General features: G+C 42.7%; 2 protein-coding genes across 2 annotated transcripts in view; both read left to right on the top strand.

Annotated features, from left to right (window-relative positions):
• The window catches only part of ERGIC1 (endoplasmic reticulum-golgi intermediate compartment 1), a 74,847-nt gene extending 69,601 nt beyond the window's left edge, over nucleotides 1–5,246 (top strand). The window contains exons 9-10 of the mRNA XM_083430971.1: nucleotides 977–1,099; nucleotides 5,076–5,246. Of these exons, the coding sequence (XP_083287097.1) occupies nucleotides 977–1,099; nucleotides 5,076–5,183 (231 nt within the window). The 3' untranslated portion in view covers nucleotides 5,184–5,246. The remainder of the gene's footprint in view (nucleotides 1–976; nucleotides 1,100–5,075) is intronic.
• Nucleotides 5,247–9,066: 3,820 nt separating this feature from the next.
• On the top strand, nucleotides 9,067–16,380 carry RPL26L1 (ribosomal protein L26 like 1). The gene is made up of 4 exons (XM_083431030.1): nucleotides 9,067–9,172; nucleotides 10,416–10,588; nucleotides 11,765–11,905; nucleotides 16,207–16,380. Exons 2-4 carry the CDS (start codon nucleotides 10,421–10,423, stop codon nucleotides 16,333–16,335), a joined length of 438 nt encoding a protein of 145 aa, XP_083287156.1. The 5' UTR covers nucleotides 9,067–9,172; nucleotides 10,416–10,420; the 3' UTR covers nucleotides 16,336–16,380.
• Nucleotides 16,381–17,115: the final 735 nt, after the last annotated feature.

The raw sequence follows: 17,115 nt of genomic DNA, 5'->3' as shown, positions 1-17,115 counted from the left end.
ATGGAAATTGTAGTTCAGCTGTCTGCGGAGGCAGAGGTTCCCCACCCCTGCCTAAAGCATTACTTACCCCTCAGCTCCTAACTTTTCAAGCAGTAAGGCAATATAAGGTTGAGGGTCTGGAGCAAAATGGCTTGTTTTCCGGTGGAGGAGGTTAACACTTTTTTAGTGTGCTTACTCTTTTCATTCCAGCCTGAATAACTTGGGATGGATACCCACACATGGTGTTTCTTTTGATGTGACGTGTTTTCAGAATATTGAGCTGCTCATAATTTTTCATGCTGTTTTTTTTTTAATACATCAAGGTCTCCAAATGTGGGCTGGGTGTGCATGAATATCCAAGTGGGGTGGCTGCTAAATATAAGCTCAGGAAGGGGCAGAAAGGTTGCTTGAATCTATCTCAATTGGATGGGATTCAGGGGGAAAAATGAAACTGATTCTCTCTACTTCTAGTATAAGATAGTAACCTTATTATGTTGTCCTTTACCTTTTATTAATGGTCATTTTGAGCAGACATTTTAGAATGTCCAATGAGCTGGTCATTTGTCCCACCACTAATCCATTATGAGCTAGTGTAACATAGTGGCTAAGAGACTGATCTGTAAACTACAAAGTCCCTTGTTCAAATTTCATTTCTGCTATGAGCTCCTTAGGTCAGGGGTGGACAACTTGCAGCCTGAGGGCCACATATGACTCTTTGACTAATTTCACGTGAGTGGCAATGAGGGAAAATCCGAGAGGGAAAAGGGGTGACAGATAAAAAATGAGATGCCCCAGCCTCTTTTTACTCTGGCCAACACCAGATTCTGCTCTGCCCTCAAGAAATTATCCCAAAAGGAATACAACCCTCAACAGAAAAAAGGTTCCACATCCCTGCCTTAGGTAATCTTAAGCAAGCCACTGGTTCTCAGCTGGCACCACCAAACCCTCTCCAAGTGGAGATTATAACTCAGTTCTACCTTATATGAATCTTTTTCAGGAGTACGTAGCATACAGCCATACAGGCCGCATCATTCCAGCCATCTGGTTTCGCTATGACCTGAGTCCTATCACAGTGAAATACACAGAAAGGCGACAGCCCTTGTACAGGTTCATCACAACAGTAAGTTTCCATTACATCATGTTCTCTATTTCTCCGTAGCTGACACGTCTTATATATGTGTGCATGCAAGTGAAGCTCATGTGACAAGGTCAGAAAAGAACCATAATACCGAACTCGACGACCAAAGTTCTTTATCCAGATGAAGAGCTCTTGTCTCTTGCACAGTCTGGGCTCTGGTATTAAGTGCCTTGTTTTAATGGTACCAGCCCTTTTCTATTGCTACTAGAAATTGCCCATCAGGATCTATTCATGCCTTGTATACACAAGCTTTGCACTTCCACCATTTTGAGATGCCAGTCATCTTTTTAAGAATGGACACTGGAGTGGGGCAGGCGGGGCTGTTATATATTAAGATGTAGTTATCCAGCCCAGCTCAATGGCTCTCTGGGCCGCCGTCACTCCTGGCGTCCCAGTCTTTGCTAAGGCTGCCCGCTTGCCCTTCTGCATCATGGTTGCCTTGGAGACTGGCTAGCCGTCATTGCTGTGGAGAGGCTGCAGCCTTCTGGCCCAGGCAGAGATTATCCACTTGTGGCAGCTGGAGTTATTGTCAAGAGGGGCAGGCCTCAGAAGCACCCTGAATCTTGTTAAGCAGCAGATGCTTAGTTAAAAGCTACAAAGGAGGCCCATGGAAGGAGCACCTGCTGTTTCTTTTGTTGGGTAGCTTGTTTACCAGGCTGCACCCATACAACTGTCACAGAAACACTGAAGTGTTTTTAAATGTGTTCTCATGAGCATAGGTGGGAAAAGACCCTACCAGGCCGTGAGAGAATTTATCCAGGTTTGGAAATGTAAAACTTCCTATTGTTACCTCAAAAGGGAATGGACCTTTTTAGTGTCTCTCTCTGTGGGAACTTTAAGCAGGGCTGTCAGGAGGAATAGTGTTGATGTTCATGTATGCCTGGTCATCTGGGTGCGGCTCTGTGGCATTTTGTGTGTATTTGTTTATAGTAGGAGTGACATAAATGTGCGGACTGGCTGTTTTGGATACAATTTCCATTATTGTTCTCAAGGCACACAAAGGGTTTGTCTTGGCGCACACAAAAGCTGTTAGTAAAATAGTTGGGGAAGGAACAGCGCCACTAAACAAAAGTGTTGTTGTGCCTACATATTTGCTGGCTATATATAAGGGGAATGAGAGAGCACCTATCCGCTGTCTACTACTTCTGGATTTATTTTATTTTTATTTATTAAAACATTTATAGAACACTTTTATAAAAACACAGCAAGGTGATATACAGCATACAAAATTACAATTGGATAAATAAAAACGTCAGTAAATACATCAATAAACACTGGTTGGTTAAAAATAAATTCACATTGCAAAGGCCTGCCTGAATAACACAAGTTTTTTAAGGAGACACCTAAAAGATGGCAGGGATGAGTCTTTCCAACACTTTACTGGCCGGAAATTCCACCAAAATATGTGTAGCCAAGTACAAAATGGGTAAGATGAGACCATCTGTTGTCCTTTTGAGTAGTGAGCGCTCAGCACCAAGCACTAAAAGATGCATCACTTGTATGCCTTATTTTCTGGAACCAACAAGGCACAGCTGTCTAGACCAAGGGGGTGCATCCACAAAACCTCATTCCTAGCCTCTTTGATGAGAGTTTTTATTTCTCTTAAAGGAGGAGGAGGAGGATTCTACCTTCCCCTCTCTCAGTTGCTGAATGCGTCCACCTTTGGGTTTTTTTTTAAGTGCACGCAGGGAAGGCAGAGACTAAGCAGATGCCAGGTATGTGTGAGTCATAAGTAATCAGTGGTGCAGAGCCGCACAGATGAATATGTTTTTCTCTGTGTGTGTTTTTCTTCTTGTATTTGCGGCTCTGAAGTCATATTTTCCTGCCCTCAATGCAAAAAGTACATTCCTTCCTCCCTACTTGCGGTATAAAACGTCTTGTGTCAGCTGATCCGCATGGATTGAAATTACCCAACTCATTCTGGTGTCATTCTCCCTGAAAAGTAAGTTTGCATCACTGCAAGAGGAGAACAGGGTGGGGGCAGCAGGGAAATAGCAGAAACAGGAGTGATGGTGGAAGCCATACCCATTTCTTTTTAAAAAAAGAAATTCAGTTTTACAGTGGTTTATTTCCTCTGCCTTTCTTGTGGTTTTCAGTTCTGAGAATGTCAGCTGTGCTGCGGAAAATAAATTTACCTAGACTTTTTGTAACTGAAACATCTTCCCGTTTTGCTGGGCTCATTGGACACATATACCTAAGTTAAAAATACACATAGAAAGGAGCAATTCCTCCCTTGCTGCTGCTTGCTATTAAAGTCCTGTTTACTCATGCTTCCTAATTCCATTTCTAACTTGGCCACTGTTCTCTTTGGCTGCTGTCCCCTGTGTCACATGCTAATAGATCTATGTGGTGACAAGGGGGCTTGGCTCTCCATCTGTGAAAGGTTTACAGCTCATTTTATTGATCTGCTTTACAGCCCAGTCCTATAATATCTCCTGCTATTAAGTTCATTGGGACTTACTTTCAGGTAATGTGCACAGGATTGCAGTCACAAAGGAGTAATTCCTTCCTGAATGTCTTGTTTCCCATCTGTCCAAAGTCTATTCTTCTTGAGTTTTACTGTCCCTAGAACATGATCCTTGACCTCCTGTTTCTTTATTTTGAGAATTTCTTGAGCTTTTTTTCTCATCTGGATTAACTCTGCTTATATTTTGCTACTTATCCATTTTAAATTTCACTTGTCCGGGGCAGGGAACTGTGGGTATCTCCCATCGGCCATAGCCAGCGTGGCCAAGGGATGGTAAGAGTTGCTGAGGTCCACAGGGAGACTTACCTTCACCCTCTGTTAAATATAGTGGCTGAAATGTTGGATTTGCCTTGAAACATAATCATTTCCCCATTTGGGAAATCTGAAAAAATTCCCAACATCAATCTGCTATGAAGGTGCTTGAGATAAGCACTGTATGGTGCTGTGCATGCTAGAAACAGATAACTGATAAGGAAGTTAAGAAGATATGAGTGTTCAGTGTGCAGAAGAAGCCACAGAGTGGTGATTAAGCTCACAAGCTGGAGGAAGAGAGGGCAGAGGGTGAAGAAAGAGCTGTGAGTTGGGGGGGGACACTTTCCCCATCCCCTGGGAAACTCAACAAACTTGCTGTACCTGGAACTGTGTGTGGAGAGTGCAGCTGAATGGGACACAGCTGTGGGTGGCCTGAGGAAGTACAATCCACCTTGGGCCTGCCCATAGAAAGCAAGTCTTGAAAGAGAGAGACTAGGGTGATGTCCGCTGTTTCCATGAACTGTTCTCATTGTGAGACGTTTGTGAGAGTTTGTTGGACCCTGGGCGAGAACCAGGAAAGAAATTCATCATAGGATCAGCACGCCTGTCACAAACACTTCCAATATACTAATAGTGAATTCATTCTCCAAATGCTGATCCTAGGGCAGCTTCTAGGAGCCAAAAGTGCCCCAGAAGGAGCACAAAGTGCCCCCTGCCAGAGGTACTACCCCTCCCCTAACACCCAATGGTTTTGCCTGATCCAGCAGGCTCACCTTACATTCTTATGACAAAAGTTAAAGGGTAGAAAAGGGAGGATTGAGCCAAGAGTAGTGAGGATTTGTTTAGGGGTGTGATAACTAATAACACGGTCACCTTTTTTTGGTCACGGTATTTATGAATAGGCTGTGCATCTCAATGTGGGAAATGGGGTTCTACTTTTTGCTCAGCTCTCTGAATGATCTTACACTTAGCTTTAGGACTCTTCCTATCTCAGTCAGTAGAGCATGAGACTGTTAATCTCAGGGTTGTGGGTTTGAGACCCACGTTGGGCAAAAGGCTCCTGCATTTCAGGCAGTTGGACTAGATGACCCTCGTGGTGCCTTCCAACTCTACAGTTCTACGATTCTATAGGCTGCCTGAAAATAGCTAAGTGGAAACCAAGGAGGACCTCTGTACGCTTGAGGACCAACTTGATCTTCCCTACACCAACCCGTTTTTTTGTTTCTTTCAACATGTCAGATTTGTGCCATCGTTGGAGGAACCTTCACAGTGGCTGGGATTCTTGATTCCTGTATTTTCACTGCCTCTGAAGCCTGGAAGAAGATCCAGCTAGGGAAGATGCAGTAACAAAGCAACTCTCCTCCAGGTCCTGTGAGAAGAAGCAAAGAATAAAAACGTCACTGCTATCCATTTTCCTCCTTTGTATCGTTTTCCATTGGTACATGCCACTTTAATTAGTTAATTGAAGACTTTGTAAAAGAGCAAACAAATCTAGTAGAGCAATCCTAACAAGGGGCTGGGGAGGTATGAAGCAGAGGACCCACCCGGTGTTACATCCAAAGATCTAAGGTAAAGGTAAAGGTACCCCTGCCCGTACGGGCCAGTCTTGACAGACTCTAGGGTTGTGCGCCCATCTCACTCAAGAGGCCGGGGGCCAGCGCTGTCCGGAGACACTTCCGGGTCACGTGGCCAGCGTGACATCGCTGCTCTGGCGATCCAAAGATCTACCAGCCCTGAAACACACCTTTGGGGCTTTCTGTGCCCTACTGCAATGGAAAGTACCGTCAGTGGGAGATGACCATCTGCCTGGCATAGCTTGGAACTCAGCTATGGCAGAGCCCTGCCCCCAGCAGCACTCCTCTCTGCTGTCAAAAGCCACTAGAGAGGAATCTATGCAGCATTCTAGCCCTCTCCCACTACTCTGCCAGCCATCAAAATGTAAGGTTCAGATTGCACTCTGTGTGTCTTGAAAGATGGCAGCATTGACAAGTGGGTGGGGCTTCCTACACTACATCCTCTGAAAATGATTTTTGTTGTAAAACCAAATCCTATGGATCTGACTAGTATAATTATTTTTAAATTCTCACAGGTGCTGGTCTAGGCGAAAACTAATTATGCAAAGCAGATTTTTCTTTTCAATCAAAATGGACAATCATGTTGTCTTTGACAAAAATTGTGCATGAAAAACCCTAGTCTGGATATTGAGATCATTCAGAACAACCGTAAAACAGAACAATCTATTTCTATTAATCTTCTGGGATGTTAAAATGGTTTCTCTTCTTTTCAGAAACTGAACAGTGTTAGCATTTATAGATGGCATAAGGCAGCAGGACAAAGGCAGAATGAATGTATTGAGAACTGCAATATGCAGCAGAAGATGATGATCACTATCTATTGCTGCATTTTTTTGTTACTTCCTTCTGCCTTTTGAAGCATTTACTACACCTCCTGCCCAGGTTAGAATGTCTGGATTGAAAGAGGAGAGAATGAGGCACTCCAGTAACCTGGATGGATGAGCATAATTTTGAAAGACACAAATGCCAAGAACATAGGACTTGGCCCTCAGTATGTGGAATCCAAATCCTTGTACATATTTTTCAATTGTTTGCTTATCTTTAAAATTATTTTAGATTGCCAACATTTGCCAAGGAGGATAGGTACAGCCCTGTAAAAAACGAGACAAGGTTGCAGCACAGATGTTTTCTACAGGTGCATTTCAATCTTAAGTATAAAACAATTGTTTGTGTGTGCCTGCAATGATTGGGGGAAAGGCAGAAATACTGCTAGTAGTAGTTTTGAATATGCTGTTGACATTGAGAACTACAGCAAGATCTATAATTTCAATAGACCTCAAATAGTCCTTTGATATATGAATCAAGTGATAATTAGTTGCATGCTTTGTACATTTTATATCACCTAGATATGAATGCACATTGGCTGTGTGTTCTCTAGGTTTTGCTGCACTTCTTAAAATAAACACTAAGAATTTCCATGTTACAGTTTGGGGGAGGGTATTTTGTTGCTGGAATAATGTGTGATCTTTTAAGGGTGACCTTTGAAAAATGTGGAAGTGTCATATCAAGACACTGTGACTAAATGACACAAATCTGCACATATTTACTTGGAAGTAAATTCTATGGAGTTTACTTTAGGTAAAAGGAAACAGAATTACAGCAGGGATGGTGAATCTTTGACCCTCCAGGTGTTCTTTGGCTACAACTCACATCATCCTCGACCACTAGCCATCTCTTTGGTGGTGGTGGTGGGGAGGGAGACTGACCCAGGCCATGCCATTTGGTAGGGGATTTCATCTGATATCGGCAGCCGTGGCTAGCAGCACCACCACCTGGCCAGCCCTCCTGTCAACCTGCCAAGGCTCTTCACATCCTCCCTTCCTAGAGGGGATGCAAGGAGCTGGAAGAGCCTTACCGCTGCTGCTGCTGCTGCTTTCAGTGTGGTGGCACCACAACAAAAACTAAGCCAGGAGAGGGGCTGCCATGGCCACCATCACCAGGAAGAGGAAAAGAGGCAACGTGAGGCCAATGAGGGGCCCCACATCGTGATTTGTCACAGGTCCCACACACCCCTATAGTGGGTTCACCTGGCTGGAGCTGACAAAAGTCCATCTGGAGGGCCACAGGTTACATCTCCCCACCCCTGGCATTACAGCCTTCATCTGCCCAGTATGTCTGTGTGAAAATTTCACTCTGCTATGGTGTTGGAAAGATAGCAAATTTTCTCTGATTGCAATTCTCACTGATTCCCCCCCTTCTCAACAGCCCTTTCTTCACTGATTTTGAATCCTTCATGCTTTTACAATGTTGATAAAACATCTTTAGAATTCCCCCTACCTTTCTTACGAAATGATTTGTTATATTGGTGTAAAACTGGATCTTGTAACTTCCTGTATCTTGTTTAATATTTGGGTGGATTTTATACATTTTTTTTCCATTTGCAAAAATCAAATTGAAAATAATACATGAGTGTTCATTTCTGTCTCCCTGTGCCTTTCTTACATGGATATGAGGCTGGGTTTTTTCTGAGGACGAAAGTGTACTGTACCACTTTTCATCCAAATGCCACTTTTAAACCCCCCCCCCCCAATTCCACCAGCCCCTTCAAGTCTCTTCTGCTCTCACCAGAGGCCTAAAATTGCCATGCATGGAAAGAACCTTCTTCCCCCCCCCTGCCCACCCCATGTCATTTATTACAGATATGAGCCCCCTCCTTCCTGCCCCATTGTCCTTCGCTGTCCCTGCCTGTTGAACCAGCCAATGTTTACAGTGCAATGATCAGGGCATAAGAAGAGCCTGCTGGATCAGGCCAATGACACATCTAGTCCAGCATCCTGTCCTCTGTGACCATGCCAGTGGGGAAACGACTGGGCCAAACATGAGCACAAGAGCACAAGACCCCTCCTGAGGTTCCAGCAACTGGTATTTGGAGGATTGCTGCCTCCAACTGTGGAGGATGATGGACTAGTGTAAGTACAGTTATGGAGAAACTGTATAAAACCACAGCAATCCTTTTTTAATTGTGGCTACGGATCTCAAGACCAGAAGTGCCCTGGACCTCTGTGAGGGCCTGCTGGAACCAAATTCATCACAGGCTGCCCAGATGCAGAAAGAGGGCAAGGGCTCCTGCCTGCCCTTCCAATAGTTTTGCAGAGGAGGCAATACCTGTACTACTGGTAGGTGTAGTTTCTCATTGCAAGCTGCGGAGGCTGAAATCTCCTCTTCCCCGCAGACTTATTTAAATGGAAAGGAGCTTTTGTTCTCTTTTTGCATCTGGCCATCGCGCAGCTGCAAGGACAGCTACCACGGGCGAGGTGTGGGGCTCCTTTAGAAGTGTATGGGACGGCGGCTGCTTCAAGTGTGCAAAGATGGCAGGAGAACAAAGTGTTTAGAAATCAAAGCGAGCGCTGAGCGCATACGAATACGCCACGCTGCTGGCGGGACATTTATCCGCTGCTCTCACAAGTTTTGTGTCCCCTGGCGGAAAGTGGGCTCAGCCCAGGAGCGGGACAGCCCTCGCATTCCCTACAGCAGCGGACTTGAGGCTCTCCCTCCGCGCGCTTCGCTTCTTTTCCGGACTGCAAAGCTCCGCTCGCTCGAGGCGCGGCAGTCAAAGCAAGCAGCGCCCAGCTGTCTGCACCGGCTCCTGCTGCAGTTTCCTCCGAAGGACGCGCGGGGGCGCTGGCCGTTCCTCCTGCGCTTCCGTTCCGTCGACGTTTCTCGGAAGCGTGTGGCGTTCTCGCGAGAGCTGAGGTCTCACCAGCACCGGCGGAAGTAGAATCAACCTCTCTTTCCGGGCGGCCATAGCCGAGGCAGCAGCGGGTAAGAATGGAAGGAGGATTGTAATCTGTTATCATCGGCCCACTGACGGCCGAGACCCCGTTGCAGTTTACCGGGGAGCATGCGGGGTGGAGGGGGCGTCGCGGTGGTTCCTATATTTAAGGCGGGAGGAACCATTTTCTCCGTCGGATCTGCTCACCTCTTTCCGTGGCCGGTTTGGGGCCTGGGAATGCCTGACAGTGGTGCCCATAATGCTCTCCGGTGGAAGTGCTGTCTGAGGAGGAGATGGGAGGGAGAAAGTGGATAGAAGGCCTGACGTTGGAACGCATTCCCAGGTTATAGGGACATGGAGTGCTTTCTTTTCATCTGTTGCGCGGCTTCCTATATCCAGTAATGTGTCTGGATGCTTTCCCTTCCGCATAATGCGGAGCCACATCTCCCAGCGTCAGGCTGATGGGAGTTGGAATCCAACGTCTGTAGGATCACAATTTACCTAAATGCTGATCTAACCTGATAAAGCTGTTCCGTGTGTGTCGTTGAGCCTGACTTTCCATACTACTGCTTATGTTCTCTCAGCGTTTTACTGGGGTATTGAGATGTTTAATTTTACTCCATCCCCGTCTCTTGGGAGTCTGCTGCTTGTCCCAATTATTTTAGTGCTGTAGCTGCCACTATTAAAAATCCTATACACACTTTTTTTGGGCATAATGCACACTGAACATAGCAATAATTATTTCTCCTGATAACACATTGCTGCTGGTTTTCAGTTCAGCTGAGCAACTTGAACTTTTATTGCATGAGCGTGAATATAAGAGTAGAGCAGACATTGATTAATCGTGGCCAGAATATGGTCAATAATGACTAAGCCAGAATGCTCCTATACCAAATAAATTATTATATGGGCCTTAAGAAATATTGCGCTGAAAGCTTATAACTCCAGTGCTGTGAAAGAAACATTTTACAGGACATTAATAGAGTCCAGTTATAACTGAGCTTTATATATGTCTTGTAAGCTTGGCATTCCAGTGTCAGGCTCACAACCCTGCACCCCCACAGCTCCAAATGTCTCAGACTTGCTTGTCTTAACTTTCTCAGGATATATCCAAAGTGCAAAAGTATCTTTGAGACCTTGGCTGCTAACATGTTTTTGAGTTTGGGGGTGCTCCTTTCCAATTATTACATTTTTTTGATAAATACTGTTTTATTGAGGAATGATTGGTAGTCGTTTTTCCTCACTAGACTTCAGTGTGAATAATTAGGTGTGCATGTTTTTTTCCTCCTCTAGTCAAAATGAAGTTCAATCCGTTTGTGACCTCAGACCGCAGCAAGAACCGCAAACGGCACTTCAATGCGCCATCTCACATTCGCAGGAAGATCATGTCTTCTCCCCTTTCCAAGGAGTTGAGGCAGAAATACAATGTCCGTTCTATGCCCATCCGAAAGGATGACGAAGTCCAAGTATGTGTTTTGAGTTATTGATTTCTTCTGCGAAGAATAATGGTTTTGTTTTCAACTAATAAAGGCAATAGATGTCAGCGAGGTAAATGGTTAGTTTTGAAAACAATTTCTAAGCAACATTTTGTGGGTTTCCTTATGCATCAAATACCACATTCTAAACTGCATGGAGATCAGGCCCCATTCACTCAAGCAGCAATTTTAGGTGGTCGCCTTTAATGCAATGTGTGGGTGCTGTCCCACATAAGAAGCTGTTTTATGTCAGTGTGTGGAAGCAAAAACAGCCAGTGTGTCTGCAGCATTTCAGATCAAGTGTGGTTTCGCTGATTGCCATACTATCAAAGCCCTTTAATTTCAATCAATTAAAATTGTGTAAGAGTCATGTCATGCAAACAAATGTCCAAATAGGTCAAACAGTGCTTAGTGAAAACCAGAATTGGAAACTGGTATGCAAACAAACTTCAAACTAGAATTTGTTAGCATTCATTGTTTGTGCCAGCCATAGTTTGCCAGATTTGGATGTCATGGTGGACCTATTACTTGCAACCAGGAAGAGGGAAATTAGCCAACATCAGGAAGAGGAAGGTGGCTGCGTTCCCATGGTACAATTCCAATGTCTGGTTTTTACAATCTGGAACTGTGGTCTGAAGTGAACCCTCAGGAGAAGAAAACTAACATAGTAGCATTGTGCTATGGAAAAAGAGCATAGCATGAAAGGCATCTTAATTGTCCGAGCTGTCTCTTTGTCTTTGGGATGAAGGTCAGTTATGACAACTTTATCCTCATAGGAATGGGAGGAATCGCTGGAACACTGGGAGTAATGCACAAGCAAGTCAATGAAGGTTTTAAGATTGCCTTTCAGCATATGGCTGGAAATGGTGCTTTTTTGGTGTGCAGGTTTATTTCTGTTCGAGTGAAAAAACAAATTCAATTTTCAGATTAGCAATGTACTGTGGGTGTTTGCAATAAAAACTTTTTAATATAGTAAATATTTAATATTGTATCAGTCTTATTGTCCCTGGATCTAGTTTCCTGCCTGGCCTGTGTAAGAGAAAGTCTTTCCTGTGGCATTTTATTTGTCAATGCTTAGTGCATGAAATTCTCTGCTGTAGAAAGGTGATTACGATGCTGTGTATAACAATGACACCTGAGAATGTTAACTATTTTTTGTCTTTGTAGGTCGTCCGGGGTCATTACAAAGGGCAGCAGATCGGCAAGGTAGTCCAGGTATACAGAAAGAAGTATGTCATCTACATTGAACGTGTACAGCGTGAGAAAGCCAACGGCACAACTGTACATGTCGGCATTCACCCTAGCAAGGTAATCTTGGCTGAAATGGTATGCAAGGGAAATGCTCGTGTTTCTTGAATTCTTCTGTTAAATAGAGTGCAATCCTGGTAGCTGTAGATAATTGGCATTACTTAGTTCTGCAATCAGAACTCTCTTGTTTCCCCAACAGCAGTTGTTAAACATGCATGATCATCAAGAAAAAGAGGCACTTCGGGAGACCAAAACTTGGAACAATCCAAGGATCTTTTTCAAAAAACAAAAACTTTCATATGTGGTGGTTAAAGAATGTAATCCATAGAAAAGTAGCTGTTACTTTATATTAACACTTTACAAGTAGTTAATATATACAGTCGTACCTTGGAAGTTGAACAGCTTAGTTCCTGGATGTTTTGGCTCCTGAATTTCGCAAATCCTGAAGTGACTGTTCTGGTTTTCAAACTATTTTTGGAAGCTGAATGTCTGTCAGGGCTTCTGCGGCTTCTGATTGGCGGCAGGAGCTTCCTGCAGTCAATCAGAAGCTGTGCTTCGGTTTTAGAACGTTTTGGAAGTCGAATGGACTTCCGGAACAGATTCTGTTCAATTTCCAAGGTACAACGGTACTTCATTTAGTGATTATAATGTTGAAGTCTATAGCGTTATAAAAAAATAAGAGCATCATAATTGAGAGAACAAGGCATCTGACCTAGCCTAAGTTACGAACTTTACAAAGTTCCTGGGATATTAGAATTTTGATAACTAATTATAGAAAGTATAAATTTCAGTCAAAGATTAATGAAGCCAATTAGAGCATATCCAGAGGCATGATATAAAGCAGGCATATATCAAGGATTGTCTAGTATATGCTAAACCAGGAAAGACACAAGTAGTGTAGGATGAAAATCAGCTTCAGCAGACTGGTTTTGAACTTCTAGCAGTACTGATTGGGGGTTGTGTGGAAGTTTTGGAACTTAAGACTTTCTGGCTCTTCAAGTTTGCTCTTGTTAATATGTTGAACATGTTTAGAACAAATAAAAGCATGTTAACTGTTCCTCTTGAAACTCAGGGTAATTGCTGTGCTTTCTCAATATTGATTGTTGATTGCTCCAAAGAGTAGTGCTGATGATGAGGAGGTGCATCTGGGGCAGAAGCAGAACTTCCATAGCAGTAACACAATCCCGTCTAGTCTGCTCTGTCTCTGCATGACAGAATACCTCCTGATTCTTGTGTGGACAGGGACTGCATGAACTCACTCCAGATACGCTGTTCCTGGAATATTTTAACTGATTGATTCCATTTTCCCTAAGATTTGGGAAAGTGCAAATTGTGCCATCATTGTGCCGATGCTTGTTCTTCCATAGCAATTGCATCAAAGAAGTTCACTTTTTTCATCTTACTCAAATTCCAAGATGAGAGACTGGATGCTGTTGGGTCTGTTACAGCATTGAATTCAGACAAGATTTGAGAGAGTGATTGTTGGAAGGCCATATTGCCTGGAAGAGCACTGATGGCCTTGGCCATGGTGCTTTGATAAAATAAGTAGCTATCATCTACACATTTATATCAGTGGTGCAGGGATTTTACTGGTTTCTGTTGCCATAATTTGAAGTGCTGCTTTTGACATCTAAAACACTTTGTTACATGGCCAGTGTGTACCTTGGAAATCTGCCTTTTTCCTTTGCTTGATGGAGAGTTAGTGAAGAGCTGCTTTCGTTTCCCCAAATACATGGGAAAAATACAGACAGTGAGGACTTTGTCATGCTTATTGTCTGCATTCTACTTTTGGAATGTGAAATCAGTTTTGTTGTCAGAAATATGGTGGTGATCAAGGGTTGTGGGATGTATCATTATGCTTGTCAGACATGAAATTAATTTTCTTCCAAGAAAAAGCTGGCATGTTTATCACGGCTTGGTGAAATAGTTTGGGGGGAAATTAATAAGGAAAAATAGTGAGACATATGTGCATTGTTCCTTTGGCAATAAGACACTTTGCATAATGTTGAATGAAGTTTTAAGGCTTCGCTACAATTTAGATAAAAGTTGTTGTGGTATAGTGAGCCAGTGGACTAGGGACTGGGAAACAGAATCCCGCTTAACCCTGAAGCTCAATTGGGTGACATTGGGCCTAACTTAGGTGGGTTACAAATACGTTTGTTATCCTTTGGAGGCCTTACTCAAAGCAGCCACCATATATTGTATCTTGGCTGAAGCTTCTTCTTGCTCAGAAACAAGATTAGCTCTATGTATGTTATGCCAGTAAGAGTAGGATTTATTTTGAGAAAATTTAAACTGAGACTAGCACATAGCAAAAAGCTGACATTAGTGCCCTATTACTGTGTGCTGGTATTCTTGCATGCTGTAAAGTGAAGTAGGTAAGTCTTCCAGATGTTTTCTCACATGAATATTGCCTTCTACCCAGTAACAGAGAAGTTCTTAAATGAGCTCTCCTAGTTCTGAAATTTGGCCTCTGCTCATAAAGCTCAATCCAGCCCTCCCATTTTCCAGTTTCCCTCCACTTCCCTCTTTCCACATTTGCAAATTTACCAAGTTGCAAGGTTAGACAGTTTGGGGGAGAGAAGGAAAAAACCCGTTGACATTAAAGCCCAAAACTGTTTCCTCTGTGACTCATCTAGTAGAAGGAATAAAAATGAATAATTGTTAGGGTTCCTATAATTTTTAGGAACTAGAGAGTTCAAACATACTCAGAAGCAAATCCTCTTGGCTGCCATTTTCCCTCTTCTCTTCCGTCTCCCTTCACCATGCTGCTTGATGAGCCTAGCCAATGATACTGGCATACAAGAGAGCTGGAAGTGGTGGAGGAACTACCACCAAGTTGGAGAATTATTGGAAGAAGCCTGTATTTTTTCTGAGAATTCCTCAAAAATACTATTAAAATTGCCATACCAAGTAAGGATAAGCAGTGCTTGCATACTTCCAATTTGTAGACACTTGAGGATGAACTATTAGAACTTTTATACTGTTTTTACTGCTTAGGTATAAGTACTGCAGTGTTATTACTCTAATCAAATTAGATGGAAAAATATCATCTGCATCTGAGTGGTGGGATGAAGCTAATCCCAAGCACCAATTAGGGTATTCGTGCATAATAACCAAATGTTACCTGAGGCCATTATGTTACTGTTGCTTGGATAAATTCCGGCTTCTGCAGCTTGAGAATGGGATGCTTGTGATGGATGTGCTCTCAGACAGAAGGTGGTTCATTTTTCAGGGATTGTTTGGGCCTCTGCTAAATTAACCCTTATTAATCCCTGACAGTTTTGCTGCTTCTACATTGTTACGCTGGTTGTCTGGTCACATACTGTTTACTGACTGCCTTTTTGGTCAGATATTCCTGGGAGCCTAATGCTGATATGACCAGATAATTGGCTTGCTCCCTATTTAGTACAATTGCCTTTAAAAACCAACATTTCTCCTTAATGTTGTTGCTTTGTTTCAGTGCTCAGGAGATTTCATTTTTAAGCCATGTTCCTTGTTTTACAATAACCATAGTGCATAATTCTGCTCACCATACTTGCCGTAGCAGTAGTGATGAGCCCTAGCTTTGTTCTTGACATTGGAATTAGGGAATGGGTAGGGTGGGATATCATCCTGAGTTTTGTTGTGGTTCTTTAGATGTTTCAAGCATAACATGACAAACAAAAGCCCCAGTCCTTTGCTTGAGTTTGGAGCTGGAGCGACTGTTCCAAATTGTAACTTTGGAAGTGCTTATGGGTTCCCCCAGTCCACTTTCAAACTCCCAAGTGACATTAATTGAGTTTCAGATGCGCAATGTGACTGTCATAACTTTGCATGAGTTGTCATAATACTGAAATTATTCAACCGTTTTCTCCTTTCCATCAAATTCAGGAGTGACTGGTGTCAGTAATGGTCTGGATAAGGACTAATAAACTGAGGGTCAATCCAGACAATTGGTCGTATAGGGTGGTTCCATGAACAAGAGAAATGGTGTTTGGCCTCTTTGGAATAGATTGCATTTCCTTTAAGGATCACACTTGTCACTTGGGAGTGGAATTAATGTATGGCAGCTAGGTTGTTAATGCCATTCAGCAATTTTCAGTTATCAGTCCCTGATTTCTATTTAGTTACAAATCAAAGCACTCAGAAGAGAGCCTTTGCTGTGCTGGTGTCCTGTTTGTGAAATTCCCTCTCTGAAGACACTGGCTGGTTATTTATTTTTGTTCTTGAGTTGTTCTACTGTAGACTTGATAGATTTTGGGGAAAAGTTTTATTTTTCATACTTGCTTTGTTTTTGTTCTCTGAGTTGTATTGACAAGTTTTTTGAGCAGAAAGATGGCATATAAATATTGTAATAAAATTTTATTTTGACTCCCTAGGTGGTGATTACAAAACTAAAGCTGGACAAGGATCGTAAGAAAATATTGGAACGTAAAGCAAAGTCTCGCCAAGTTGGCAAAGAGAAAGGAAAGTACAAGGAGGAAACAATAGAGAAGATGCAAGAGTAAAATGGACTCTTTTGTGAAACCCATTAAAGTTTCAATAAAATCTAACCTGCAAGTGTTCTCATTTTGTATCTTAACATAAGACAGAGACAGCAACAGCATTAGGTAAGAATTGGCCTTCCTCTGCCAGCAGGAATTACGGAGCAAGATATCTAGCAGATTTTCCTTGGCAGGGAATTCAAATTTTACTCAACATCTGTTTTGATCTTGCCTCTAAAAATAGATTTATTCACTGCAGAAAATGTTGAATGGATAGTCATGCCTGAATCATATTTCTCATTAAGAACATCTGAAACAGTCAAATAGCTGTGGTCACATGCAAGCTCTAAGTCCAATTAAATGCAAAAATGGATTATTTTAAAAAGATTACAGCTTACCAGTACAATAAAAAAAGCAGGGACACTCATGCGGAGTCCAATGGTTCAGTTTAGGGAGAAGCTAATAAATTACAGGCTTTCTGGCCTAGCAGCAATTCTGAATTAAATGGTGTCTATTAGAGTTATTACGCATATGGAAAAGCTGGTCTTATTGAGGAAGGGATTTGCATGCTTGAGACAGATTATAATAGGTATTTAGTTATATTGTTACCTTTAAAAATCATTTGTCAGTAGGCCTGGCCCTGGAGGGTGTAAAGAAGGCTTATAACAAAGGTTCTCAAGTAAAAACAACGGTTGCATGGAACCTCTTGGTTAAACAGCAGGAAACAATGGGGAGGAATAAATTGATAGTTTTCATAACAATGAGAAGCAGTGTGATCCCCCACTTTATACATTATTCATATAT

This window comes from Podarcis tiliguerta, assembly GCF_965153285.1.
Source record: "Podarcis tiliguerta genome assembly, chromosome: 2".
NCBI classification, from domain to species: domain Eukaryota; kingdom Metazoa; phylum Chordata; class Lepidosauria; order Squamata; family Lacertidae; genus Podarcis; species Podarcis tiliguerta.
This window is presented reverse-complemented; position numbering and strand designations above follow the sequence as displayed.